The sequence below is a fragment of the Lasioglossum baleicum genome, chromosome 8, assembly GCF_051020765.1.
Source record: "Lasioglossum baleicum chromosome 8, iyLasBale1, whole genome shotgun sequence".
In the NCBI taxonomy this organism is placed as follows: Eukaryota; Metazoa; Arthropoda; class Insecta; order Hymenoptera; family Halictidae; genus Lasioglossum; species Lasioglossum baleicum.
The window spans coordinates 15,422,811-15,450,751 of NC_134936.1; the positions used below are offsets into that span (position 1 = coordinate 15,422,811).

At 45.3% G+C, this 27,941-nt stretch overlaps 1 protein-coding gene across 13 annotated transcripts in view; it reads left to right on the forward strand.

Moving 5' to 3' along the window:
• The first annotated feature begins 288 nt into the window (after positions 1 to 288).
• Positions 289 to 27,941, forward strand: part of LOC143211349 (protein abrupt-like) — a 307,845-nt gene continuing 280,192 nt past the window's right edge. For 8 of the 13 annotated variants that reach the window (XR_013009442.1, XM_076428921.1, XM_076428923.1 and 5 more), the window contains exons 1-2: positions 1,014 to 23,184; positions 23,919 to 24,652. Coding sequence is in view for 12 of the 13 variants with exons in the window: in XM_076428921.1 (XP_076285036.1) it covers positions 24,446 to 24,652 (207 nt within the window). In the remaining variant the exon portion in view is untranslated. The other 5 variants (XM_076428916.1, XM_076428911.1, XM_076428912.1 and 2 more) reach the window with 5 other exon arrangements.

Sequence of the window (27,941 nt, forward strand, 5' to 3'; positions counted from 1 at the left end):
CGAAAGAAGAGCGAAAAGCCAGGAAGCAGTAGTTTTCTAGCAGAGCTGGCCACCCTCCGCGTCTCTTAGCCACCCCCGAAGCTTTCCTTACCGACCTGCAGTGATAACGTCAGAAAACCGACACCCAGGATAAAGACGGGCTGGTCGGTTTCTGCCAATCGAAAACGGTATTGATCGCGGAACAAGTAGCAAAAACACTAAGAGCGCGCGTAGTGCGGTGCTGCAAGCTGGCGGCTGAAACACGGACCTTGTAACCCCCTCGACGCCTGAAACAAAAAGACGCACACAAAGATTCTTAAAATGTTCGATAATTAAAGAAGAGACTGAGGAACCCCTATCTCTCGACGACTAAAACGAAAAAAGAAGACAAGAGAAATAATGGAAATCGTTGATGATCGAAGAAGAGGCTACCCAACCGGAGGAGAGAAGACCATCCCCAATCTCCAGAGATGTTCCCGAAGGCACCTGCCGCCGCCATCGATCACGCCGGTGAATCCTGGTCCGTCGCATAACTTCCTGTGTCAGGCGAGCTGGTAGCATGATCGGGACGCGTGTACCGAGCGAGACGTGCATGGTCTGCGTTCGTGTCGTGACGAGGATGAGGAGCGAACGAGTGAGAGCGCATCGGCGCGGCGCGGCACGTCCATCATCCCCGCAGCTACGCCGTAAGGTGGCAACGTTGCTCTCGCGAGAGTGGGTTTCGAGTTAGCGCAAGGGGCAATGCTACCGCTCGCGCGAACAGCGTTCCGCTGAGAGGAGTGAGAGGGGAGGTTTCGGAGCGCTCTAGTAGCGAGGCACGTCGAGTGGTGGGAGCGAGCGACTAGCGCGAGACGGAGTGGAAATCGTAGCGCGGTGGGGGGAACGCGTCAATGGTGGGAGAAGAGAAGCGTTGGTGGGAGGGAGAACGGACCAGGATAGAGTAGGAGAGCGGTAGAAGGTGGAGAGGGAGCGAGAGGCCGCCGAAAGCGCATAGCGGCCCATAATTCGGTGCGCCGCCCCGCAATCAGGTTCGTGCTCGATGGTTCTAACCGCCTCGCTCGTCGCAGCCGGGAGAGAGAGACGGTAGTGCACGTTTTTACGTTTGCCCGTCAGGCTCTCCGTCGACTGGGTGCACCGTAGTACGGTTTACTGCGACCTCCTTTGTCATCTATCTCGATCTCCTCGCTGCGTCGCGTCGTCGCGTCAACATCGTCGTCATCGTCGTGACGGTTACGTTGTTTATCCACGGGGCCAGCTGGCTGACAAGCTCACAACCAAACCGGAAGCTCGATCGGTGGTAGCTGATCCAGGACATACGAGTGTGAGGGAGCAGTAGAAGCTCAACCGCGAGAAGGGTGAACGCGCGCGGTAAACTCTGCCTCGTACACTCCGATCCGCGCGCGTCTCTGTCCACCAGCCAACCATTCAGTCAGTCGGTCGATCATTCAGAGTCAGTGCCGGTTCGCTACGCAACAGTCACGGACGTTCCTCTGTTTACTCGCTGCCAGTTCTCGCCTCCGAGAAATCCCGTGTTACAACCGGATGAGACACGGTCGTCGCCGCTCCGTAAGTGAGGAGAGCCCGTCGTCTTCGTACGCTACCATTTTGCTGGTGATACTCCCGCGAATTCTGTGATCGCCGGGCCCCGGAGAGAAAAGGGAGCATTGTTCAAGCCCCCTTGGTGTTGCAGCAGCCGGCAGAATTGTGCCCCGGACACGGGCCAGTGATACTTGAAAATATTTCGTGAATCTTGCGTTGAATTGGTCGTTGCTAGTATTGTCGATCGATCGATCTTTTTATTTGTCCTCGACGCTCTGATTTGGTGATTGTGTGCACAAGCCTCGACGATCATCCACAACACCGCTACGTCATCTCCTTCTGGTCTACGCGTCCGTCACGTAAATATACACACACGTACACAACAGTTTACGCGATTCGTTTCGCGTGTACGCACACACACATACACTGCATGCTCCGAAAATCCAAAGCGAATCTGCCGCTCTTCCCTGTCGCACGTGCACGCACGTGTACCACCGGGAGAGCGCGTAACCGCGCCGTTACACGGCTCTGATTATTAACGAGTTACTACCGCGATACTAATTAAGTTTAATCGCAAGGCCGCCGTTCGTTAAAGTTAATTGCACGATCGACCGCGGCCCACGTAGTTAACTACGCCGTCGAGCCCGCTCACGGCTCTCTGCGTTAACTTTTATAGAAATTACGCGCCGCGCCGGCTCGAGAGCCAATGCTGATCGACGATCGTCGTCTCATACCTTTCGGATACTTTCGCCGAAAATCACCGGTCGTAAACGTAAAGATCGCACAATTTACGCACCGCAACATTTTTTCGTCGTTTCTTCCGGCGAAGTCTGCCGCAATTGTTTCGATTTCTCGGTACAGTTTCGCTATTTTGTACGCACAAAGTAATCCGTGAAGTGATTGAAAATAATTCAACAATGTCGCTACGTTCCTCGAACTGCTTAACTACCTAGACAAAAATGTGAAACTAATGTAGCGAACGTAATTCTGTGATTTTATCGACAATTGTTGTATCATCTTTCGGTTGCCAGCGCGTACGGAATAACAAAGATCGTTCATAATTATTCTGTATCAAGGTTTAGCTGATTTGCGATTCACTAGCTCCGACAGAAAATACTCCGTTGACTAAGCAATCTGCCATAATCGTTATTCTGTTAGCCGACGTGAAAAATATTTCCAATAACGGCAAAAATGTGTGTCGCGCAAAAACGTGTCTATTCGTTACGCTGCAAAGAATAAGAAACGTGAATACCAATTCACAGGAACATTCGATCATTGCCACACGTCGACTTTTACAGCGTTGAAAGCCGGCTCAGTGATATCTCGTGCAACTTTTTACAATTTTCATACACCGGTTGATCTGTTGCACGATTTACTTTACGGGTTAATTGATTAAAACTTCTTTGTTGTTCTTCGAAAAAGACTGAAAGAATTTATCTTACGCTTGTGTATCTTTTAGTGGCAGAGTATTGACAACAAAGGAATAGAATTTGATTTTAATCGAAAGTGTTCTTGAATGATCGAGTAATTTTTGCAATAACTACGTTGAGGATTTCGATCGAAGACAGAAGCGGAGGGGTGGCACGCACCTAACCGATCCCGGCAGTCGCGATATGATCCGAATCATGTTTCTCGTGGTTTACGATGGCCTTAGATTTCTTTCTCGCCGACCCGTTGCTTCACGGACGCGTTCCATTGTATCAACACGCAGCTAGATCCAAGAATACTCGTCTTTTGACTCGCCTGAACGATCCTATTTCCAATACACTTTTTGTCGTACCCGAAAACGAAAACGTGTTTCCCAGGCTCTCGGGATTATCCTCGATTTCTTCCCAATTATCTCGCCGTGATCAGACATCGACCGGATGCTATTTACCCATGGAATTCCTATTAATCGATGCCCGCTGGTTAATCGAGTCACCGTCCAAAAAAACTATGGTAATTGAGATAGAGTCTCGGTACACGGTACAGTATGTACGTATCTCTTACTCGCATGCAGAAGTTAATTTCTTCTGACACGAAGCTACTCGATCTCACGGTCACGATTCATTAATTTATCAAGCAATTCATGTTCTCTTCTATGAAAACATTGCTTTACCGGGAATTCTTGAAATGGCTCGAAAATGTCCTCCATTAATCTACTCGGCGAAGACTCGCTCGATGAAGTCTCGCTTTCGGTGATTACATACTGGACTGCGGATAATTATGTAAAATACAAATCGCCTGCATCGATTGAAAAAAGTGGAAACAAATTTCATCTTATTTCCTACCTCAATGATTTTAATAGAGAAGGAATCATACATTGACATGTTGAATGTGTAAAATTTTCCAACGGTTATCAATTTCATCTACTCGATTTTCCTATAAATGCATAAAGATCCGCAGTCTGGTGATTACGTTTTCAGAATGTCATTTCTCACAAGTATTTCCGAATCGATTTGATCATATTCAACGATTACCGACAGCCCCAAAATTTTGTTGTGCTTCATTCTTTTCCGAAACCATCCCCTATGGCTTTCGGAAGCATCTCCGATCACTTTCGATTAATTAATTTGAGAGAGAGTCAGTGACGCGTACTAGGACGCGGGATACAGGCCGTTTAATCATGAAAAACTGTCTGCACGGTTGGTTTCGCCGCCGAATTCGATCTCCCTTCGATCTTATGCTAATGCCGGGCCGACTGTATGCACATGTCACTCCGAATCGTAGACGGAATTTGTTGAAGTTCGTCGGTCGTTGCGACACGCACGCACGGGGACGTATCTACATTGCGTGCGACGCGTGTGATCAATAAATCGGGCTGTGCAGCACGCACACGAGAATCCACCGATGCGTGCGTACACGCACGTGGAGGCCACGCACACGCGCGATCGCAAAAAGCCCGAGCCGAAAACGCAGACCGTTCCTTCTTTCCTAACTCTCTCTGTTCGACTCACTCTTTCTCTCTCTCTCTCTGCGACAATGTATTATAAAACCGAGCACACAGGGACCGGCAGGCGCAGGTCAGAAACGTTTCACGGTACATAACATTTCCCTGGCCAGCCTCGAATTCACCTAACGCCTCGATTATACAGTGTCACGCAATCAGCAACACCGAAGAAATACACTAGGACTTCTTCTGTAGAAAAGATCTTTGTTGAACCGAGATGCAGTTGATTCTGCGCAAGGGTCGTTATGCTTCAAAAGATCCGCGCCAGGTTCTATAACGCTTTCAAAAGTTTTATGGCAAACATTTCCGAGATGGCATTTCTAGAAGCCTTTCAAAAATTGAAATGCACGTGGGCAATCTGTCAGATATTTTCTCCACTGTCACAATTAAAGACTCGTCAACGATGAGGTAACCAGTATGTATTTTGAAACTTTCTACTCGTATCTAATCTACGCGAAGTCTAAATTGAAAACACTCTACACGACCCGCAAACGCGTATTAGAATTGTCTACTTTGTTTGAGCTGTTCGAAAAACGTGGTCCGTGAATGTAGTTCGCCTTTTCCCTATCATTGTGCGGGCTTTCCGTTCTGTTTTTGATAAACTCGATACGAAACTTCCTGGACGGGAGAGAGAGCATGATGTCGGACACGTAACAAATGTACGCACGTGCATTATCTCGCGCAGTAATTCATACTAGGAGATCGTGTGTGTCGTGAATCGCTGCCAAAATCGTACACCGTGTTTAAAAAAGCATATTTTTTTATTTGTCCATTTATTTGTGCTGAAAGTTTATTTTTATAGCTGAAATACACCACTGTGGCGGGAGCCATGAATTGCAATCGACTGCATACACTATTGTGAAATAAATACATATAGGGACCGTTCGCGCTGGTTTTTAAACGGAGGCTCACGAAAATATTCGAACGCTTACATTTACAAATTTTCATGAATAAAATAAAATGTACTGAACTAATCTGTATAAAACAATGTGGCATCTATAGTAAGGGGGAAGTCTCAAGACTGCGTCAGTAAAATTTGAGAAGGATTCAACAACGTAGGCAGAAGTTATGACATATTTATTAGAAACAAGTATACATAATAAGTGACCCAGAAAAGTATTCGAACGCTGTTGATATGTTTTCATCTCTCTTACAATTAGAAAGGAATGTACACATTCCTACTAAATGAAAACATTGGTGCGTTCAGTTGATGTTAAAGTATCGTTTCAGCAAAACTGTGATTCACGTAAAATTGTGCACAGTAATACTAATCAAAATGAAGCCCAAACAGTTAGAAACACAGAAGTGTGAAAGAGAAATGACAGTACCAAAACATACATGTATTTTACAGTGTTCTTTCTCACATCACATCATATGTGGTGTACGCGATTTCGTGGCTCATTGTAGTGCGCGCAGACAATGGTTCAGGTATGAAAAATGCAGAGGAGCAAAATGCGCATTGACAGAAGATAAACCAGTTTTATAAATCCGCCATGTTCTCGAAATCCGGACGATTCGGTAGGATGATTAACGCGAGTTCCCCGGCTAGGAACGAAAATCCCTCTTTCCACATGGCGGCCTATGGTTATTTGATCGATACGAGCCCCCCGTCTCCACGCTTTTCACCGTGAGCGACCCTTTTATTAATGACTGACTCACACGCATCTCGATAAGCTGATAGTCACGAGCACGAGCTATACAGAATGGTCGCATGGCCGCGTTTACGCACGCACACGGCCCTCGTATCTTTCCAGCCGATTTATTAGATCACTGTGAAACTTCTGTCAGCTCCGACTAACGAACCGTAACAATTGCCACAGACTTTTTATTCGAAAAAATCTTTTCGGAAAACCGAATCACTCCGCCATTTTCATCGATCTGCTAAATATCCAGCTGGAATACAATTCTCACAGCGGAAATGAATCATCGAATAATTGTTAATTTAATCTCCTTGTACATTCTCTTATCTACGCCCAGTAATCCCTCGATTACGTTTATTGTGTTTCAATGGTACACCGTTCATGCTATTTCACTGACGTTTTATCTTCGAAATGATATGCCGGTCTCGATTGTACCTCGTCGTTCAGAGTTTATCAGTTTTTACGTGCCGTTATAGTATCTTCGATTACCGTCTGAGATTGTGTTCTGTTTTGTATTGCGCCTGGTTCTAAACAAAATGTACTAAATTCATTTATTCCACACGAGTTTCCAGAACTTCTAACGACTCGTGGTGGGGACACATTCAGTGGGGAAGGGGAAAACTGATTTTTGCATGCACTTTTTTTTGAGACATTGCTGTAACGGTAAAATACGGTATACAGAATCGGCGGATTCGATGATCGCAGTGGCAAGTTTAGCGTTAAGACGTCACCTCGGTGCAACTTGCACGCAAGGAAACGCTTCAAGAAAGGTTTCGGCTAATTATAGCGATCGTGTGACGTTCGTTGATTCGCACCACCGCGATCCATCGGATTCGGCGTATCAACAAAAAACAGCCCGAGTCCGTTGTTTTCAAATACGCCGTTATCGCATGGCCGGTTATCGATCTTCTAATTCTCAGGGCTCGTAATCCTATTGTTATCGAGTTGTGCTCGAACAAAGAGTCACGCGCCGCGCTCGGACTGGAATGACGCGCTATGCGAATTTACACCGCGAATCATAATTGGAAATCTCGAAGAAATCGCCGTGTCCCTTCGATAATACGTAAACACCGTTGATCCGGGTATCTAGAAATTTTTTTTATCGTTCCCACGATCACTGTGCGATAGCGATCATCGTTGCCTTTCGTTTATTACGAACGTTACGTATAGTATAATAAAGTAATACGCGATTCTCTTTCAACCTTCTCATATTAAATTAATTGGCTTTTTATTCCGCGAGCCATGCGAACAATTGCTAGAATATCTGTTACAATACAACATAGTTGCAGTGCAACGTGTACGTAAGAGTTGCACAAAATTTTTGCGAGAGGTCCTACTTAATGCATAGTGAATGAGAAATCAAATGCATTTTAAACAGATTTTATGCGAATGCAGTATAAAGGTTAGCGAAGCAACGGGGTTTTCAAGTCGGAACCATGCGCAATCTTGTCTGCACAACGGTACCTTCATTTTTACAATTTCCGGTTGCAGTAGATATATTTTTCTACCGTGTTTGAAGATAATCGTAGTCCTTACAGACCGTGAGTAAATAAGCCTCAAGTCAATGTTTGTTCTGTGTAGCTTAAAAGCGGTAGTCGTAAATGTTTTTCTAAATTCTGGGGGTGAGAGATTTGTCCTTGTTGCATTCTTGCTTTCGAGAAATACGTTCGAACAAATTCGCTTAACATTATTTTATTTAATACGACCACAGAAACTGAATGTATAAAAATAACTGTAACCCTGTCGCGAATTTTTCTCGTAGTTTATCGGTTTTTGTTTTCCTCCAGTACCCACGACGAAAATAACTAGCCAGCAATGCTGTATTAGCAAATTTTTATCGCAGCTTGGTGACTGTATTTTCCTCCAGTATCTCCGACAAAAATAGCTAGACTGCAACCATGTATAAATAAACTTTTGTCGTAGATCAGTGCATTTATTTTCGCACGACGTCCAATCTACACTCCCGTTCACAAGTCTTTTGCTAAAAAGAGTCTTTTACTTAAAGCCAGAGGATAAGTTGTACCGAGACTTATGAGCGGGAGTGTACGTACCGTCGTTATTCTTTCATTGCCACAGTTTTATTTTTTCACACAAACGACAGTTGATAGTCAGCGTACGTATACCTAAGTACCTTTACGCGTATGATAGCAGCTCGCTCGGCAAGATAAAGAAAACAGCGTGGCCCTGGTCGCGCGGGGGCGGTTCGCGTAGCAAAAACAGTGCAAATTAACCGAATTATGGAAGCGTCACGTTCGCTAATGATTTATGCGCGACAATGTGCCAGTAATTGGCGGCGGCGGGTGTACGCGGAGCGGAGCGGAGCCGAGCCGAGCCGAGCGGGAGCATCGTGCTGCACAGGCCTGTCCACCGATTAATTAATGAATTGACGGGCACGAGATTGCAGCCGCGAAATGATGTACATACATTCGTCACCGGGAGACGGTCAATTGTCGGGTTGTACGCGGGCTTCGTCGGGCTGTCGATCCGTGGGAATCGTTGCAGGGTGCATAGCCGATCCCATACACTACGAAACGCATAAATCTGAGCCCGGGGGAACAAAAGAGACCGGGAGCCGAAGATTGATAAATAGGGATTGTAATCTTATTAAGGATAGAATAACATCAATAAAAATATAATTATTGGAAAATGGAAACCCATGATCGTACACCGGTTGTAGAACTTTCCAATTTATTGCGCGTACGGTATCCTTTTACATCGCTTTACTGTCGGAAAAACAACAATAGAATCGACCCATCCCCGCCCACTGAAATACATTTTCGAGGAACTAACAATTGTTTCAGAGCGGCAAACCGCAATGAGATTACCGAGATTAGAGGCTCTTCGGCTTGTAGATACGTACCTGCGACTCGAAAATGTGTGCTGGGTACCGGGACGGGTCTCTAGCGTGTTTCTTCGTACCTGAGGCCCGACAGAACCCTACGGGGAACCGAGCAGCTGGCCCGATAATTGCGCCGGCGATATTATTAATGGTCCCAAGATTTGCTTCGCCCCGGACCCAGGTAGAACGCCAGTACGCCAACGGTACTGTAGTACTCGCAATCTTTAAGCTTAGGTGAAAAAGTACCGGGATGCAACCGGCCGTACAATGATACAATTGAAAGGACGGCTTTGGACTTCCTGCGCTTTGCGATCTTGCGCTCCTCAGCTTCGAGAGGAAAAGACTCCTTCGTAGACAAAGCTGTTTCTCGAACGTTTCTTCAGAATTTTCTCGTTCGGTTCAACCGAAATCGCTGTTTCTTAACCCTGGAACATTACACTTATTTTTTGAGACATGTACTTCACGACACTCGGGTCTCAGGCAGCCAAAGTTCTTTTTTAGAAAGAGATAGCGGAAAATGTGAAAAATGCAATCATGGTTTGTTATTTTACAAAGAGCTATGATTCATGAAAGTGAAAAATAACAAGCCACTCATGCTCATTATAATTAATGACGCTCTGGGTTTCCGAGACCCAACAGTGCAGTTCCAGGGTTAAACGATCCGTGCAGGGTATCTATCAAAAACAAAATCAAAATTTTCTGCATCAATGCATTTTCTAAGGATGCACAAAGGACTCGTCCTTCGGCGCGACCTCGGTGCATTCTATTTATTCGGTTCCGGAGAGATCGACGCCGGACTCGTGCGAATTTTTAGAATCCGGGGATTTGGATGGGAAAAGGAAAGACGAATTTCGGTGCGGTTTCCAAGAAGGGTCTCGGGGCTCGGCTAGAGGGTGTTTATTTTCGGGTAGGAACGGAATGCTCGGGGAGCTGCACACTTTCATTACGGTTCCCTTCTCGTCTCTCTCTATCCTCCGGTGGAAATGCTGACGTTCCTTCTTCCTTTTCTTCTTCTCCCCCGGGCCGTTGGTAACTCGAGAGTACGCGTATACACAGAGTGGTCCGTCGAAATATCTCCGGTCACGATCATAGAAAAAATATTGCCCATACAATTCATGTTCAATGTTGAATCTCGAAGCCGAAGAAAACGTCCGGCAAGTTGTTGGAGCTATAATATGAGAAATGTGTTTGACTGGCTTCTTTTGGATATTACCACCCAGTATAGTGGCTCGTCTTTACTCTGAAGGTCTGGATATATGTACATTTTCTCGTTTGCCAGTGGGCTGCGTTCCATCCGGACCATTCGAACCGCGTACTTGAACGGTCGGTCGGTCGGTGAAAAGGACTCGAGGTAATACGAGCCACGTTATGGGATTTTCCCTGGCGGAGCACATGCGTCCGCTAACTGCACTCGCTATGGCACACCCACCACGTGAAAATCCGTTTTCACTCTCTGGTTCTCGGTAAAAACTTTCACCGACGTGAAACTTGGAAACGCAACCGAGGAACTGTGGAACCGTCGAAGGATTTGTCCTCGTCCTCCTTCGTAACTTCTCTAACCCCTTGCACTGCAATTTACTCGATGGCCGTAATACTTATTTGTTTGTACTCTGAGTACAAGGATCATACATATTACTAGATTGCGGATTTTATGCATTTATGATAAAAACTGGGTAGGTTTAATTTCTGACAGAGTAAAAGAATTTTAAATATACTTCAATACTATATTAGTTTCAACCTGTTAAACATATTCAACAAGATATTACATATTTAATTCACCCCAGCTCGATGCAATTCAGGTATACATAGAAAGTTTTTATTTTGCATAAAGATCCGCACAGTCTACATATTACATTCGTATCATTACATACAGTGGCTCACGAAAGTATTCGAACGCCCTTTAAAACAGAATAATTTTTTTATAATTGTAACAAACGCGCGCGCGCGCGCGACCTGATTTTTTATAATCAATTAGAAGCACTGGTTTATGAAAGGATATGCAAAAAAGGTTTTCCAAAAAATTATAATTTACAAAGTTGCATGCAAAAATAGAAAAGTCATTTTTCAAACTTTTTAAAATAAACATTTTTTAAAATTTAAAATGTATGTTTTGTAGATCTATGTTATACACATGCTGAGAATTTCGTTAAAATCGATTAACACACGCACGAGCTACAAGCGATTAAAGATGTTGAAAATCGTAGTTTTACACGATTTTTCAACAGTTTCTGCTTAAAATCCACAAAATCGTACATCTTTCGATGCGTGTATAACTAACATAGATCTACAAAAAACATGTATTTTAAATTTTCATTAAGGGCCCTAAGTTAAAAAAATGCCTTTCTTATTTTTGCATGTAACTTTGTAAATTATAATTTTTTGGAAAATCTTTTTTTCATATCATTTCATAAACCAGTGCTTCTAATTGATTATAAAAAATCACAGGTCGTTTGTTACAATCATAAAAAAGTTATTCTGTTTTAAAGGTCGTTCGAATACTTTCGTGAGCCACTGTATATGCTAAATCGCAGTATGTACCACTTTCCCCAATGATCATTTTCCGTTGCTCGAAACAGCCGTAATCGATTGAGCGATCCTCGATCCTCGATCGAACAGCGAATCGATCGCTCAGTGACCGTAATGGAGACATCGGGGAATGTCATCGTCATGTAGCGGTATAATAACCTCGCGGTAGTCGGTTGTAAGTGGATGATGGAGGAGGAAGTATCCTTCGGGAGCAGCTATAGCGATGGATAGTGGGGCGAGAAGGGGGCTTAAACAGCCACACCTCGAATTCGCGGCATTCCTGCTACGTATCCAATCTCGGCTCGTCTTGATCTATCCGACTATGTATCGAGCCGACCATGTATCTCGTTTTGCACGGTGTATCGATATGGCGGGAACGTGGCCCGGCATTTCCTGCTCACGCGTTAATATCGCGACGCGTTATCCACTGCCCCGGTCGTTATGGCAGCCGCAAAACGTTCCGATTTATCGTGCCCGCGAGTGGTAAACGTATCCTCGAATCTCTATTCCCTATCCAACGGATAGTATCCACCGCAAATGTAACGACCTGTTGTGTGCAACGCCCAACAAAAGCGCGTCGGCCTGAAACGTCGCCACGCCTGGCCATGATCGCGTTCGCGTTAATGTTTTTCCGACGCGACGCCCAACCGGATTTAACCCTGCATTAGTCATGTAGGCTGCGGTAAACCCCGCTGGATTTAATTCAATTAAATTGATGTGGATTTGATTAAATTTAATCTTCCGTCGATAACAATTAGTTGGGCGGCGCGCGAGCCGGAAACGTCCCAGCGGAATTCCGAAAATTTTATGCGTGGCCTGTGAACCCGCCTGTACACACTATTGTCCATAGTAAATAGTCCCTTTTTTCGAGGAACCGATAAACTCCGGATTTGACAGAAGCTTTGTCACTCCCGTAAACGTTCTTTCTATTCCAGGAGGAGCACCAAACACGATCGCGTTAAAACTTTTCTTTATGCGGAGTTTTATTGAGTAGAATCCGCTAGAGAAAAAACTACGAAACTAGGTCTCTCTATCAGCGAAGAAATGAAACGTGATTCTATAGAAAAGTTTAATGAGAGAGCTGCGTACCGAAATGGGGCAGAAATAATTCGTATCGTCGTCGTCGACTCCTCTGGCTTTTTTACTACATCGTTATAAAATAATATTATCCTCTTCCGTTAATCGTGAAACCTAGCTCCCATGCTATTAACCGCTATTTTTATTGTCTCCCAGGAAAGTCACCGCGCGGAGCATATCTATACTACCTTGATAATGCGTACGGTACTTAATTTGCGCAATATTATTGTCAAACGTAGTCGGAGAACGATTCCGAAGGAAAAGGACTACGAGAGTACGACGGTGTATGCCTGTTTTCTGTGTATCTCGTCGTCGTCATGGAAAAATCGTCGGCGATGCTTAATAATCACGGACGATTACGTTTTACGAGGAGATTACACGGTGGATCGGCCTGGATCCACCGCGGCGAATCGTCGCCGACGATGGCCGGCCGTTTAATTGCGTTTTAGGCGGCCGGCTAATTTACGGAGCCGGACGCCGGCGTGCACGGTTAATAAAATTTTTCAACGGGAAGGGGATTTCCTGGGACGCGGCTCCCTTGCCGTGCCGTGATTACGTCGCGTCCACAGCGGCTTGCTCAACCAACGAAATCGGCCAGTCACTTCGCCTTGAAAACCGTAATAACCGCGACAAATAGCTGCGCGACCAGTTCGATTCAAAAGAAATTCGATTGTGCGCCATTGAACGGATTCTTCGTACCTTTGCATCGCTCTGGTCACTTATTAGCTTGTAGGGAAAGTTTTGTCGTAATTTAAAGAAAACATTTGGATCAATTTATAAAAATAGATGGTCATTATTTGTAATAACCTGTCAATTCCTGTTTCCCAATGACTCGCTAACAACATGTTTTTTCATGTACAAGCAAAATTACGTGCTTATTTAAAATGCGAAAGAATTGTCGCTCCAACCTAATAATTTCGGCTGCGGTTGATTTCGCCCGTCTGCGTTAGGCGCATTAGTTTCTTCGGCGTAAAGTGCACCGTGTGGGCGTGGCTTCGTTAGCCCCGCCTTCAACAGAGCCAAGATAGTGGCCCACAGAGCATTGTATGCCCCAACCTACATTAACCATTATCCACACTCGCTAATGAATAACACGTATTATTCCGTTTTTCTTTTTAAAGCAATGATTGAAGCCAGTGAATCACGCTTGGAACACACAATTCCATATCACGGATCGTGTAGCGAACGGGGATCTTAATTACCCCCGATAAAGGGAGATTATCTATCTATTAGCGGCGTTATTTGCGCGAGAATGCGACCCGGGACAAATTTATTAATTGTTTCTATCTTTTATCGGTCGACGGGACAACGATTCGTTCGGCTTCACCTTTGGGATTCATCGTTGTCGTCGTAGTCGTTTCCAGATAAAATCTCGCGAGTGTACAGAGGAATGAACAATACATCGAGAACAGATGGATTTTAAACCTAGAACGAGAGAAAGAGAGAAAGAAATTGAGAGTGGGGGATTTTCGTCTTTGAATCGTATCTCGTTCACATATCGCTGGTTCTCGATGAGAAATCGTGTCGTAGATGCTGTCGACGCGACGCGTAATCGATCTTAATCCCGATCTCTCGTATCTGTACACCCCTTGCTCTTCGCCGACCGATGGATCCAACGGTTTCGCGATAAAAACGCAATATTCTGCAGCCAACTGCAAGATAACGCGTTCCATATTGCAGAGAGCCGAGCAGATAACAGCGCTCGGTGTTATTTACGTACGCGGTGGAGCATTGTGCTGCATCACCGGCTTTTTCTCTTTCTCCAAAGCGATATTCCACCATCATCTCTCTCCCTCTCTCTCTATTTCCCTCTCTATCGTCGCGCATACCGTCGCGCTTCATTCCACCGCCCCATGTACCATCGATTACGCGTCGCGATAAAGTCCACAGGAAAAAATCGAGCGTTTTTACAAAAAACGAATTCACTGGCCAGTCAGATGCAGCTCTCTGCCTCTGTTATTTTTTTTTTTTCCACCTGAGCTGCATACTTCTGCAACGCGTTTTACGGACGACAGAGCTTCTTGCACACACGATGCTCACCTCGAAAACATTTGATCGCGCTCGATGTTTACCGAAGATATTAAATAAAAGACTGTGTCGCGACGCAGGTGCCGCTTTTCTTCAATTCCACACAATTGCAAACATACTCGCTTTGCGTTCGACGATTAACAAACAAGCGGTCGAACTCCTCGGTGTACCAATAACGATCACGGTAGATTATAACAATAACAGAAGAGCATCTAGCTAGAAGCCAACCAAAGATATCTTGCTTGAACAGAGACGTTGATCAACTATTTTTGAAAGAAACTAGTTGATGCGTTAACAGAGATTAACCCTTTACAAATTGCTGTACAATTACTAAACATTTAGGTATTGTATGCGGTATTATATCAATTTCATATCCATAAAATTTCAAAAAGATCATAGGGATTGGAAATATTCTAGATCGGCAGAAATGTTTAATTTTCCCGTTAAAATCGCTGCGAGTGCAAAGTGTTATATAGCAGACGTTTCTTCGATTTATTAAAAATAGGTCTGACTGTTCACACGGCTGTGGGAAAAATTTTAATTGCCGAAATTTCGACAAGCAGTCGCAACGGCGAGGATATTCTTGAAAAATCAGACAGCGGTAACTGTGTAGTGAACTCGACAACGAGTGTCCTCGAGTGGCCCTCAGTTTTGAGGCTTGAGTCGTAGTAGCTTTAGCCATCGAGGCCTCATTAACGCCTCGATTACTAAATGTCTCCTAATTGGACGCTGGTGGATCCGCGTCGCGACGTGTACGCGCGTGGTTATCAAAGGGTCGTCAACCTAACGTTCCGTGCGGAACGATCGAGGAAATACCTGTAAACACGGCTGTACACACACATACACACAACCACCGTGTACGCTGTGTTTGTGCCAAGACCTGTGCCCCGATAAGGCTAATCACTCGGTGATCGTTCATTTACGCTTGGAATCTGAAAGAGAAAGGAAAATCGAAATTTCGAGAGCTCGTTCGATACGGATTACCGTACTCCCGTTACATTGCAGGAAAACACGCGATCAAGGAACTGGAAATCTCATGCTAACTACCGGTACAGTTTGTCGGCAACAATCTGTACCGTCTGAATGTCGATGTTACCGTACCGTACGAAAAGCTACTACATATGTTATATTGTTTGAATATTTGAATCAAATCAATCGAGATGTATGAACTGGAGGGTTTATCGATCATTTCATGTTTTAACGTTAACAGGGAATTTCTCTGTTCAATTATTCAGGGGCAGTTCCGCCCTTCGAGCGAGAATTATTCACCTCGTGAATTTTGTAATATGTAAAATTCGATTTAAACTTCGTTTTAATCTGATTTATTATCGCTTATTTCAGCTGTACTGGAACTATGTTCAAACATTAAGTGGGTTCTTGTCATTTCTCGATAATGCAAAGATGGGGTTTTTCACTAGCACAGAATTTCCTATTTTTACGTTTACGAGGCGTAATTTGCATTATTCGGAAGCATAAAGCTGCGACATGCTGGGGAATAATGCAAATGACGCTTCGTGAACGTAAAATAGGACTTTTGAGAGCGACTGGCTGCCTAGATTGATCTTTTATCTAGCGCTTTTCACTACCCCGAAAAAACCCTTCTTTGCATTATCGAGGAAAATGAGAAGTCTCAATCTTGCGAATTAGATGATTTTAGCTAGTTTTGTTTTTGGCTTTCGTTCAGGCAGCGGGAACTACGCGGGAATAGCGATCGTGTTCGTCGAATTTCCCGCGACGCAGTTGTCGGCCCCCATTTCGCTTGTCGAGCGCAATTACGCCGTCAGAATCGCGGGCCCCGGCGACGTTGTAATAATTGACCGACGATTGCCCGGGTGGCATAATAATCAGCCCACCGGCGCGCCACGATGACTTTCACCGTGTCTGAGAGGCGATGAACGGGCGTGTACCGGCTCGGTGTAAATCCGTGTACGAAACCGGCGAACATTTAGCAGCGATGACACTTTCTTGAGACACAGAACCGACTCGTCGAGCCGAGCTCTCGTACGCTTTCTACGTGTACGACTCGTTGTTACCGAGGTACTTTCGCCTGTTGGCACGCAACACGCGTCCTCTGTCTCTCTGCTCTCAGACCTGCGCCCGACACTGGCAAATATACGCTAGAACGCTCCGCGAGAGCCGTTAATGTGTTAATTTGACACACTTCGCGGTCCGCCTCGCGGATACATTTTTACCGATTTATTGGGAAACGGGTTTCTAACGCTCGCAAATTCATTAGGCTCTCCGTATACGCTCCTGCTGAGAAGTATGTGGACACTTTGTCACACTGTGTAAACTAGACCGCATACATTTGAACGAAACTCGTCACAGATTCATAGACGCCCATTAATATTCGGTGCTTTGAAAAACACGATACATAACTTTTTAAATATTCGACCGTACGATTTGAACTTCCTTAATTCACACAGATTTGCGAAAAGTGTTTTCTTACTTTTCCATATAAGTTACCATATAAAAATTTTGTCTGCGATTTCCGACAACTTGCAATTTGTTCCAAAAATTTTTGTCACGTTGTGCAGGAAACCAATTGTTACGTTCTGTTAGCTCGATTGCTGGCGAGCTCAATAATCGTATGTTACAACAAACACACGTTCAGGATTCCGGATAATTCAGAAACGGAACGAGCGAACTTTTACCTGGATCAATTTTCTCGGAACGCTGGTTGCCTAATCATTTTTTAACGACATAGTTTACTTTATGATTAGGAAGGTATTTCCACGCGATACTTTGTAGCAATCGTCCGCGAGCATATGTTAATGAGGAAGTAAAGTGCGGCCCGTCGGTGAATGGAAATCCCGTCGGCCGAGATCGACAAGATCGAGCGCGATCGAGGATCGACGACACACAGGATGTGTCGTGCCGTAGAATCGCATAATTTCGAGTGCCACGAGGTCGTAGCCGTTCAGGTAACGCATTAAAACCGTTGGAAAATATTCACCGAGGCTGGAGTAACGCGATAGGCGTTGTTGACTAGCGATTATAACGCGTCGTGCGAAATTTAATGCGCATGCAAATTATTCCCGCGGTGTTGTTGAACACCTTTCGAATCGATTTCGCATTTACATACATTCCAGCAAAGAGTAACGGAGTATTTTCGTATAATCTTGGAAATGGACTTAATTAACCGGCACACGGTGCGCTTCATTTTAATTAAACCGTCCCATCAACCGGGCACACTCGACACGCAGAAACGAAATGATTGTTAATTATTGGGAAATCTTCTGCCCGCCGAATCGAGAAATGGAAAATCATATACATACTTACAACTATACAAATTCTTTCACGTCAGGACGGAGCTTTCGAAAGTGTCTATGGTGATCCGTTGTTTTATTAGAATTTGATACTTGATGTGTTCACACAATGTATTAGGTCATCTTGTAAGTCGTATCGTTTCTTATCGCACTTCGTGCACACAAACGTTGATATTTTGTTTAGGTTTCTAAGAAGCATCTTCTCGGTAGAGTTGAAAATGTGCGTTCGAAGCATTCGGAACGATGTGCTTCGATGTGAAAAAGCCAAAGTGCGAAGGAACAATATTTGCACGTGTACAACACATTTGTGCTTGCGAAAACCGATTTGACCAATTTATTGGAAATTGGCGTTACGGGGTTGGATGGTATTTTTGCGAAAAGCAAGTGCAAGAAACACTCGGCCTATGAATGAAAACAATGAAGTGTTTGCGGGGGACGGGGGACGGGGGACGGGGGAGGAGCACGGCGCGGCGGCCGGTGTAAACGCGGCCAGAGAAACGCAATAAACCATTGAACAGAGCCGCGCGCGAGACCGGAGTAATGCGATAGGCGTTGTTGATTCGCGATTACAACGCGTTGCGCCGCACTGCAATGAGGTTTACGATTGCTCTGCGGAATATAAAACGACCGTCGATTCGAGGAAGTTGCACGACACGGCGCGCGGCGTCCCTGATTCCCTGAGAAATTTCTTCTTCTTTTCGCCACGAATGAAATATTTAAACGTCGCGTCTTTTGATTTATCGTTTCTCATGCGTCCCTGTGCCGCTTCAACGAACCCGTTTCTAAAAAAAAACAAAACAATTGAAACTGAACAATGCTCGTCACGACGAAAGCCTTGTCTCTTCGTGTTCCTGTTTGCCAGCGACGTTTTATGCATTAATCTCCTCGCAATTTCAACCACACACTGCTCCACGAAATCGAACAAACATAATTCAGCAATTGCGTAGAATTTGTTGGCCGAGTCTTCCTTGCGTAAAATTGCAGCGCATAAAGATGCAAATACGAATGGCATAATTAGTATGCAAATGGGAGTGTGTGGAAGGCGAGGCACAGTCATCGGGCTGCTATTAAACCTAACTTCGACTTCAGGCGAATATCCCGTAAAATGTGAAACGATAATGGGGGCCGATGATGAACAAACGGACGTGTACCTGGAGAGACAGGAAAAGTGTTTTAGCGTTAATCGCTTGATCGGGACTGTAATACCAAAATGGCGTCGATGACCAATGACACTTGTTCTGCGGGAGAGACTTAATGGTTTGTAGATCGAGGTACAAACTTTTTGCAAGAAAGTGCACAGAGCAACAGCTGAATAAATTAATGTATATAGTATGCTCTCGTATTCTTCTGTTTTTACTCGATCGGTTCTGTCGCGCGAATGCAGAAAACTTTCCGCATAATTATTAGTCGCATGTGATAGAGTTACGTTCGCCGATTTTTCTCAATTAAACCAGCGCACAAAAGGGAGACACGGCCGAGCTAAGTAAGATAAAAAGATCGAAGTTATTCGAGCCGGGGGCACAAAAGCAACGATCGCTAATGATGTCGGCTTTCAGCCGGCTCCCGTCGATCTCCTCGGCTCCATAAATCACTGCCGTGCGCCGGACGTATGCAGATCGACGTGTTTTTACGTTGGATCAGTCTCCTTTGTGTCTCGATGCATCATAAAGCTTAGGAGGCTGACAATTAACGGCGAGAGCCGAGAGAGAGAGAGAGAGCCGATCGTACGTCGATCGAACATCTGCGATCCGTGGATCGCGAGTCCGAGAGGGTTCTTCGTCGATCGACTCTTACAGTGTTTGCGAAATGAGCTGCGTGCGGGGGTTGGAACTGCTCGAGCGTAAGCTCATCCATCGATCGTTCGTCAAAATATATTCAGGGACACGGGATTCATTCATACGGCATAATGGAATATGAGCGCACGTGGAACGATGCACGATTCTGTCGCGATTGGACATTCCAGGGGTCAAGGAGCATCATTGTATTTTACGCAAGACGAGTGCGGAATATTAATCAACGATGAACTCGTGTTTGTAATTTCCTTTCCTCCATTTCCAATCGTTCCTCCGCGGACTGGAAAATGAGTATTTAATTTCAGTATCGAAACTGAGAGATAACGCGTGCTCGCTCTCTACGCCTCGTAACGCTTTCTAGGTATCTGCTTGCGAAATCCTCCTCTGGTCATTATGTCAGTTTCATAATGTGCAAGTGCTGGGAGGCGTATGTGTGTTCCTCGATTCCGGTCCCGTACCGTGTTACATACATGCTTCGATGTGTACTTCAATTGTCTGCAATTCGTTCTCCTTGGAATCGATCGCTCCACTCTGATGGACAACCACGTATGTCTAATACTTTTTAATCATGCTCGGACACAACATTGCTGGAATAGTTCTAGATAATTGAGGCTCTGACAATCATACTGGCACAAGATAGACGTATTCCCTTTCATTACAATAGCCAGGAAAATTCCTGATGCTAGTTCTAGATTAAAATTCTAATTATCGGCAAGACAGAATGGCCATTACAAGTTCTGAAAAATTGAGAACTATAATTTATCTCTGACACAGACAAGGAACGAACATTTTATCACGCGATAAAATTTCGTGAATGAATTTTTCCGGGGCGTTTTCTGGGGATCGTCGTAATTTCCGATGAAATCGAAAACGACCGCGTGCGGATCGGCCGCTCTATCCGATTCCAGCAAACGTTCCTCAGTCGCTTTGTAATCCTATAACGTTCGCGTGCTGCCTTAACACACCTCTGTAATTTAAAAGCAACACTCACCGTGGAATATTCGAAGGTGTTCCGCCGACTGTTTACAAAGCTGAAACGTAACCAGCGCCCCGATGAAATCGGGCCCTTCCCGTAATTAAAGGCGGAGAAGTAATTACGGCCGGCCGTGTGCCGCGTTCGATATCGCGTTTTCTAATATTTGCCGAGAATGGTGCAAAGTAAATTCACGGGATCGTAAACAAGACCCGATAGCCTTATCGCCGGGCATCCAGATATATATTCACACCCGTTGCTCACATTGTTATTGTACGTCTCCATTTTTTCTTCCACGATCGTTCTACAATTCACAATCATGAAACAACAGAAGATTTTTATTTCGTCCAATTATATCTTGGTTCTTTCTTTTCACTGTAATTTACACTTTACATAGTACACGTATGTGTTCGCTGTTAGGGATAATGATTCACGCAAGATTCACATAACTTTCGATTCACTTTCCATAGATATGAATAATACGGGATTTCCCCTCGAGAGGTCGGCTTGTTTCGTGCGACTCCTTGATAATTGAATGACTGGCACCGACTAGATCCTGCTTGACAGGCTGGATCGTTCGTGGATCCGCAGGATCGAGGCACAACGCGTTCACCGAGACGGTGTATCCGGATGACGAAAGCATTCGAACGACTCCAATGGATATATGTACAGGATGGCTGAAAAGTTCCCGGAATTTTTTAAAGCATTTCAGCAGCATAAATATACCGCACAAACGAATGAATCCGCACACTTGACCGAGTAATAAGTTTTATTAATTCTGGACCGATTTGGCTAATTTTTTTTTTAATGTTCGTTGTAGTCCGAATCAGGTTTTTAGATTAAAAAAAATTGGAAAAGTTGCCTGGAAACATGAAAATTCGAAAAAACTAACAGTGCTTTTAGAGTCATATCTCAATACAACAAAAAAGCGAACGTCGTAGCCTTTAATCAATATTTCAATAGAACGTCGCAGCTTTTAATCAATATGTCAATAGAAATTGACATTATCGACGTCTGTTTGCATTATCGACATTATAAACATTCGCCATTTAGTTAATTTCGATTAACCCTACTCGCGAAGCTCGCGAGCAACAACTCCCCTCTAGTTAACAATGAAATGAACCAAAAACATTTACAACAAATGTTCGAAATTGCATTTCGAGGATTACCTATTTCTACACAACCGCCAAAATCACCGCCAGCTGCTCAAGAAGGGCCAGCAGAAGACTTCGGCCGCGAAAACCATCGGCCGCAGCCATTTTCCAGCCTCGGTCATGGCTTGGGCCGGTATCTGCACCACCGGGAAGACGCCACTGGTGTTCATCCCGAGAAACGTAAAAATCAACGTCGCCGAGTACCAGGACCGTGTCCTCCGGAGGGAATTAAAGCCGTGGGCAACGCGACACACTTCGGCCAGGGCGGATTCGCGCTTCAGCAGGACTGGGCGCCGGCGTATTCCGCCAAATCCACCATCGTCGTCTGCAAAGAGCTGTTTTCCCGGCTTTTTTGGGGAAAGGATGTTTGGCCGCCGAACTCGCCGGATTTTAACCCGATGGATTACTCAGTATGGTCCATCATGGAGCAAAAAATTTCAGGAAAACGATACGCCACGGTGGAACAGCTGAAAGCGGCGTTGACGCGTGCCTGGGACGAGATTACGGTGGAAGAGTGCGCGACCATATATCGTCGGGAGTTTTAGAAAACGGGTCCGTAAATGTATCGGATGAAAAGGAGGCAATTTCGAACATTTGTTGTAACTGTTTTTGGTTCACTTCATTGTTAATGAATGAATAAAACTTATTATTCGGTCAAGTGTGTGGATTCATTCGTTTGTGCGGTATTTTTATGCTGTTGAAATGCTTTAAAAAATTCCGGAGACTTTTCAGGGGACTCCACCCTGTATTTACTGAAACCTTGCAATGCTGGTTAAAAAATATTCAAAAATAGTTGAAAGTGTCTGAAACATTTTGATCTCTGTAGCGCGGGGGAAGTACGAATGCTTTCGCGAGGAAACGAGGAACGGCGTGTCGCGTCGGAATGCTCGTCCGTTGCTCGTTTCATTTATAATCTCGTGCATTATCGTGGACCGCGACGGGTCTCGTATGCAAACGCTTGTTAACCTGGCCTTTTTATCCGGTCCGCAGGATAGGAGAGAGAGAGAGAAAGATCAAGGCGGTTGAGTAGGAGGTAGAACGGGAGAGGGGACTGAGAAAAAGAAGCCAGACGAGAAGAGAGACACCGAGGAGGAAAGGATCGCAAGAGAGAAGGAGACAAGACAGAGAAAAAGTGAAGCCAGCGAGAGGGGCATGATAAGCAAGGACACGTGTGCACCGAAAAAATCAGGTGACCTGCCGGTGATTTATCGAGCCGCGAGTGTCCAAAGGCCGGGGAACCATCGACGGGATTGTCGTGGTGCCTTTCGTCGACGGATGTCGGAATGACGCGTCTGTCAAACTGTGGCTGGGCAGAGGGTGCAAGGACTTCGTTGAACGGGAGAAAGTGATACGTGCTTGGTGGTTCGCGGAAACGGTGGACGAAGGGACAGAACGAGGGAAAAATCGCTCGGGTCACGTTCAATCTGCTTCACGTCGGGTAAGTCACTTCTTTTTTTTTTTTCATTTAAACGAGTTAGCCCACATTTTTTTCGAATACAGCGCGCGAGAAGAAGAAATTGTAGGAGAAATTAATTCTAGTGGTTCAGATTGTCAAGCCTGAATTTTAGCAATTCCAGTTAATCTCTTTTAAACCATCCTGACACGTCGCTGAACAGACCCAGTACAATAAGTACGATATAATAATAATTTGTATCGAGTACTTGCGATCGGAGCAAATAACAATGTAATCTTGTTATCTACTGTCTCGGTCTGCAGATAAGAATTCTGATTACATATTCAAAGGGTGTTTCGTTTCAAATGTATTGAGATTTAGCTGTGAAAGACACATTTTTTAAATTCGTGACAGGGTGCAATCGTCCCTTGCAGAACTCTACGATGAGCACTTGCTCGAAGAGTAGGTAGTATAGATCGTTATCAGAATTATAAAATCTTGAATTTACGTAACTGGTAGCAACAATTAGATCATTCACTGCAGTTAGAGAATGGATTAAAGATTATCGAACTTGCCGAATATTTTCGAGTCGCACGCGTTCCCCCGAAATCCGAGATAACGGGTTATCGAGATTTCGCCGAGGCAAAATTGACGATTGCGTTTATAACGCTGGCGGATCTTGGCCGGATGTTTATCGATCGGTATTCAAAAATGTCCGATAGGCCGTCACGTGCCGGCGAGAGAGCGGTGCCTGACAATAGTCGTCGCATTGTTTTCAGAACCGATCGCGGGCTCATTGTCTCAGCGTACCCGGACAGCGGCGGACAACGTCCTCTCGTCGCTATCACGATGTTGTTATTATGAGATCCAGGTTGCCTCCGCGGCTCCCTAACACCTGACATCAACCTAAACAGCGGTTCTACGGATCTCAAGAGTGAACCAAACTTATTCTAGATCGTCGAGACGCTGAAACAAGAAGAAGAAGAAGAAGACGACGGTGGCTACCAAAGAAAATTCGAGATACGTTCTCGAAGTGTAACGAGGTCAAGGTCGAATCGAGAGGGCAAGCTTTAAGAGGGAAGAAGGAGGGAAATTGATCGAAGATTGTTATTGAGAGATAAGCAATCGCGCGAAGACGCGGCACGGGCTAGCAGCTGGTTCGGTTGATACAGGGGGTTGATAAGGATTTCGGGGTGCGCGGTGGTGAAGACGAGAGGGTGAAGTGAAGGTGTCCTCGTGGGGTGCCAGAGTGAGCACGATAGCACCTCTGGTGCCCTCGGCCGTGGGTCCCGAGGGGACGGACGCCATGGCGGCCTCTTCGTCCTCGTCGAGCGGCGAGCAACAGTACTCACTCAGGTGGAACGACTTCCACTCGAGCATCCTCAGCTCATTCCGCCATCTAAGGGACGAGGAGGATTTCGTCGATGTTACGCTGGCATGCGATAGTAGCAGCTTCACCGCGCACAAGGTCGTCCTCTCCGCATGCAGCCCTTACTTCCGGAGGCTCCTCAAGGTCAGTGCAATATTCGCCACACTTTAAACTAGCCACGTTCTCTCTATCGGGTTATTGTCTTTAGTTAATAATTTTTATAATAACAACCTGGCCACGATAATTTACGGGAGAGTAATTACATAATTACTAATATGTACCAGGAGAAATCGAATATACTTTCAAAAAATTGCGCTCCCGTCTACCGAGACGCGCTTGTTGCGAAAATCCCCCGATCCCCGTAATTGAACTATCGTCGAAATATTGGGAATATGATCCTTTCTAACGAAACGTCGATACCGATTTTCAATTTCGAAACAAGTGAAATCGGTCGCACGACTTTCGCGTGAAATATTTTTACCGGGTCGTCGTGTCACGTCGCGTCGTGCATGGAATGTCATTGTCTTTTCTTCAGTCATCGATCGAGGAGAGAGGTAGTCTATAGCAATTTATTGAAACCAGCGTAGAAGAGGATTAGTAAATTAGTATTAAATTCAGGAGCACGAAAATTCAGCCCGGTAGAAAGATCAATTCACCCTTAATTTCGCTCGCGCACGTAATGCAGCCGGCGTGAATATAAAATTTGACGGAAGATGGCAATTACGAGCTCGCGGCGCGGCGGGTGGAAGAATCGAGAAAGGACTTCCGTTTCGATTTGCATAATAACGAAGTCGACCGGCGACCAACGGGAGTCCTCGGCCAAAGGACTATCGATCACTCGAACGTGTCGTCGAGATGTCGTCAACCGCGTCTCCACCTGTCTCCTTGGGGAACCCGTTTCCTCCTGTTCCCCCTCGATAGACCCCCTAATCGCCACCCGAAGAGCCCGCCATCTATAGATTCACCTTCTATGACAGGCCAGAGATTCGGGCGGGGTCAAGCGATCGATAAACGACGCGAATTAAAATTAATATTAACATCCAAATTTTAATATAATTAATATAAATAAATCGTGGTCTCTTCTGCCACAGCTGCAGCTCCAGCAGCACCTTGAATAACAATTTCTCTTTGTATTGATTTGCCTGTGATTCTAGAATAAGGGTGAAGCGTAAACTAACGTCGCGCACAAATCGGTCCTAAACAAGGCGATCGGACGATCGCACTCTGAAAGATTCTTTGAAGGGTTAATTAATTTCCGCTAAATTAGAGGATTGCCAGTGAACACGGCCGCGTAACTGGCTCTCCGTCAAAGGATTCCAGCGAACGATAGTGAACGATTGTTGCGCGCGTAGCTCGGCAAGAAATCGAGTCTGTGGAAGAGGCGACCGACTTTCTAATTGACGCGTACCGCTAATTGATTTTAAGTGTCAGAGCCGCGCGGTACTCGAGCTAATAACGCCGGACACGAATCGTCGTCTCCCTTGGTTGCTCGACCAGCTTGCGTCACGACGCCATGCAGACGACGACGCTCGCCGACGAATATCGCTGCCTTGTCGTTTAAATATAAGTCACGCGGGCGACGTAATAAAAAGCGTGCATTGCGTCGCTACGAAGGTGGAGCCTTTTGTGCTCATTAATATCCCTCGCTATTGTACTTTCACCGGCGTCCCGGTGACGCTCGGAACGTTTGTTTAATGCCCGTAGACGCCGCCGCCGCCACCGCCGCGTTATTATTACTCCGTTCGTGGCGCCCGTCGCCGCGTTAAACCGCGCGCACGGGAAAACATGAAATTACATCGTGCACAATTGCCGGGGATTAACTATCGCGTGGGTAGAACCTCCATAGGTGGACCACCGGGTTTTTACCGACAAGCACTATCGGCTCGTTTCGCAAGCTGTTCCATATTTTCCGCTGCAACCGTGCGAAAGATCGACACGTTTAATGGCCGCGACGACTTTGTTACGCTCTGCAGAAATTCTGCCGATTTTCGTGCACATCGAAATCCAATTTTCAATTTCCGTTCGAATACTTGATCTATGTATTTTACGTGGAAATACTCTCGGACCAGAGAATCTCGGCCCGATACAAGCGTGTCGAAAGACTAGAAATTAGAGTCTGACAAATTAGATAGATTAACATACTAACACTGGACTAGTTTCTAAAGACAGAAATAAATCTCGATATCTCGCGGCCAGACATTTTTCGCGTACACCCGTATACGAAGTTCGCTTTCGACTGTGTGGGGGAAAAAAAGGAAGAAAATATAATCGAACGGTTAGGAGACCAGTCGATATTTTCGCGTGTTCGATATCAAACGCGTGACGCAACGATAACGAGTCTGCCTGGAACACCTGACAGCCGCGCGAGCTTTGATTTATGCGTTAGTGCACCGGTGCAACGATTTACGACAGCTCCCCCCGTTCATTTGACTATCGGCCGGGAGTCGATGACGAATCACTGAGTTATCGACTACGTCCGCAACGATATTTGCCGAAATACGATCCCCGTGCCTCTCCGGCCCCGCACGCCACCAATAATAAATTTCGTCCTGTCCCGGATCGGTAATAAATTGGCTTTCGAGCAATAGGCTGTCACGGCTGGCACGAAATTCGCGAGAAAAATTGAAATTCGACGGAACGGACCTGCCGCACTTACGTTCACCCGCGTTTCCCTTGTCCCCTGGATCATAGTTGACGCACTCCGACGTACTTAATCCTTCGATACAGTACTTCTTCCACCGGTTGATCGATTTTTCATGGTGGGAGTCGATGAGACTTATGGTGGGGACGTGGCATTGAACGACCGAGCTGTACAGTGGCCGAAATTTCTACAAAGTCACTGTGTGATTCAGTGACCGAATTTATTTCTTCGTGGAAAATTGTTTTCATTGTCCTGTGCGTGGTAATAGATTGTTTCCAGTCCGAAGAATTTCCTTGAGATAACATTTTGTAATGTATAGAAATTGAATAGAACGTCGGAAACTCCCATAAAAATCATGGCATCGTTCTTCACGACACGACAAGCAACTCCACGGTTCTCCGTTATTCTATTTTAACTTCTCATTGGGAGCTGGGATCCCCGCGGCGCGTAGTGCACCACATTGCCTGCTCATTGTAATTTACGCCACGGCGATATTGCTTCACGGACATCGAAGTAACAAACTGTCGTCGTTCTTATTATACTAACATTCAAAATTAGAGATCGGTAGATCTTAACTAAGAAGTCGTGGATCTTTTAACGCGTTGCAACTTTGAGAAAAAAGCTCGTAAGGCAGTCTGGTTTGGCTCATTTTGAAGAGTGAAGTTTCTTCTTGTATTTCCGTGAGTTATTCGTTTCCACGATTTTTTTGCTCGCCACCAGACGATTTTTCATCGGCAAGATAAGCCCAGTTGAACGGAGACAATTTCCATCTGAGATTCCGCGATAATTTCG